Source organism: Engraulis encrasicolus, chromosome 16 (genome assembly GCF_034702125.1).
Source record: "Engraulis encrasicolus isolate BLACKSEA-1 chromosome 16, IST_EnEncr_1.0, whole genome shotgun sequence".
In the NCBI taxonomy this organism is placed as follows: Eukaryota; Metazoa; Chordata; class Actinopteri; order Clupeiformes; family Engraulidae; genus Engraulis; species Engraulis encrasicolus.
Window position 1 is genome coordinate 39,492,924 of NC_085872.1, and position 2,500 is coordinate 39,495,423.

Sequence of the window (2,500 nt, forward strand, 5' to 3'; positions counted from 1 at the left end):
AATTAAAACCTTGAGAGTCTCAGAATTTGTCTACCTGGACCAAGTTTGAGAGCCCTTAGGGCTTCCGCACACCGGCTCCGACAAAGTGCTGAGCACTGCTCAGCTAAAATTCGATTCCATTGTTTTCAATAGAACCACGCACACTGGCGCCGATGTCCGTGGACATTGGCCGATGTCGGATAGCAATTAGAGACGAGTTCTATTTTGGGCCTCTGCACACCGGCTCCGACAAAGTGCGGCGCACTTTTGCTTCCGACAGAATTCGGACCCCCAAACCCAATTTCACCCGAACATTGCATTGATAGTCAATGGGCGGCGCCGACAAAATAGAACTTGTCTCTAATTGCTTTCCAACATCGAGGAATGTCCACGGACATCGGCGCCAGTGTGCGTGGTTCTATTGAAAACAATGGAATCGAATTTTAGCTGAGCAGTGCTCAGCACTTTGTCGGAGCCGGTGTGCGAAGCCCTTTGTCGGCGCCGCCCATTGACTATCAATGCAATGTTCGTGTGAAATTTGGTTTGGGGGTCCGAATTATGTCGGAAGCAAAAGTGCGCCGCACTTTGTCGGAGCCGGTGTACGGAAGCCCTTAGGCGCACAAAATAGAACTCGTCTCTAATTGCTATCCAACATCGGCCAATGTCCACGGACATCGGCGCCAGTGTGCGTGGTTCTATTGAAAACAATGTAATCGAATTTTAGCTGAGCAGTGCTCAGCACTTTGTCGAAGCCGATGTGCGGAAGCCATGAGCACCAAGGGAAAAAGGTTAAGAAGGACTCCAATTACTTGTTTATGTTTTGAGGCTGTTTTGATCAAAACTAGTAAGGAAGGTCATTTGAAAGGATGCTTCAGTTGCCTTTACACTTCCCCAGGACATCAAGATGGGTACATTTGAGTTCAAACATACAGTAGCTAAAAGATTAGCGGTTGGGGGCTAAAAATGTGCACGAGGGGTTTCAAATTTGGGAAAGTGGAAAGGCAACTGGAACATTCTTCAAAATTACTTTCCTCCCTAGTTTCTTCCTCACATAATTCAAAATATCAAGCCTATTGTGCCACTCTTTAACATTGATCAAGTCTGCTAAGATTTTCGGAAGTTAGGAACATTACTGCAAGAGCACCGTGGGTTTTCGAACGTTGGGGCGTTTGATGCACCCTGATGTTTAACCAGTATTCCTTTACGTTGGCAGGTATAATTCACCTGTTTCAGCATGCGTGCGTGGTCACTGCTGCGGCCGTTGCTTTGCAGCTCCAGCTCCTTGTTGCGGAGGTTGAGGCGGCTCAGCTGCGCTCTCAGCTCCTCCACCTCGGCCGACACCTTCACCTGAGAGGAACTCTGGGTCATCAGCTCCTCTGCCAGGGGCCACGGAACACATAAGGAAAGGAAAGCAGCAAAAAAGAGGAGGGAGAAATAGAGGAATGAACAAGCGAGAGGCACAAGAGAGAGGAGAATGAGAGAGAGTAATGTGAGAGGAAGAGAGAAGGTGGGGAATCAGTGGAGGGTGAAGAAGAGAAGATTAAGAGGGAAGGCAGAGAAATTGAGACAAGCATTAGCCTGTGTCTGTCTGGAGAAGTATAGCAGATAATGTAGAGCTCAGGCAGAGTGACTACCCAGGAAGAAATCCTACCTATGAATCATAGACATTTCATTTTCAAGTAATACACGCTTTTCTTTTCAACAGCCATCAGGAGTGACAAGTATAAGAATGCATGTCTAGACAGCGGTTAAGCGTTTAAAAAGCTAATGCTAATCTTGTATTGTTCACATTTTGAAAGAACTTGGCTAGAGAATTAGACATTATTATCTCTTGATTTGAGATGTATTCAGACCAAGTCTCTGAGAGACAGAGTGAGAGAGATAGAGAGCGGGCAAGAGAGAGAGAGAGAGAAAGAAAAAAAGAGAGTACTACCTGACTTCTTCTGTAGTTCGTTCTCCTGGAGCAGTAGTCTCTCCTTGGCCACTGCCAGCTCCTCCTCTGCCTTCTTGGCCCCGGACTCTGACTCCAGCACACGGTGCCTGCTCTCCTCCACCTGCTCCTCCAGGTACTAATGCACAATTGACATAAAAAGAGGGGTGTCAGCCTTTGCCGTTCACAGCCCAGAATTGCAAAATCCAACATTTCGTTTACTCTTTTGAGAACGACACACCACGCTGACACGTTAGTCAGTCACTATGTGTGTGCAACACAATAAAAAAGTGCACAAAAAAACATTCCCTGGGTTTAATCTTGTAGGTGTAACTGTGGCGGCCGTGGCCTAGTCGTTAATGAGATGGGCTTCAGATCAGAAGTTTGCAGGTTTGAATCCCACCCTTCCACTCCCTACAACTACACCCATGGCTGAAGTGCTCTTGAGCCAGGCACCTAACCCCACTTTGCTCCAGGGACTGTAACCCATACCCTGTGGAAAAAAAATCGTTTGATGAAAGCATCAGCTAAGTGTGATGCAATGAAGCCTGTTCATTTGACTATTCACTGTTTTAGCAGTGCTTCCCCGTT

At 47.0% G+C, this 2,500-nt stretch overlaps 1 protein-coding gene across 2 annotated transcripts in view; it reads right to left on the bottom strand.

Annotated features, from left to right (window-relative positions):
* The window catches only part of fam184b (family with sequence similarity 184 member B), a 41,977-nt gene that overhangs the window by 26,642 nt on the left and 12,835 nt on the right, over positions 1 to 2,500 (bottom strand). For both annotated transcript variants that reach the window (XM_063219579.1, XM_063219578.1), the window contains exons 4-5: positions 1,913 to 2,048; positions 1,204 to 1,355 (exon numbers count right to left, since the gene is read on the bottom strand). In XM_063219579.1, the coding sequence (XP_063075649.1) occupies positions 1,204 to 1,355; positions 1,913 to 2,048 (288 nt within the window). The remainder of the gene's footprint in view (positions 1 to 1,203; positions 1,356 to 1,912; positions 2,049 to 2,500) is intronic.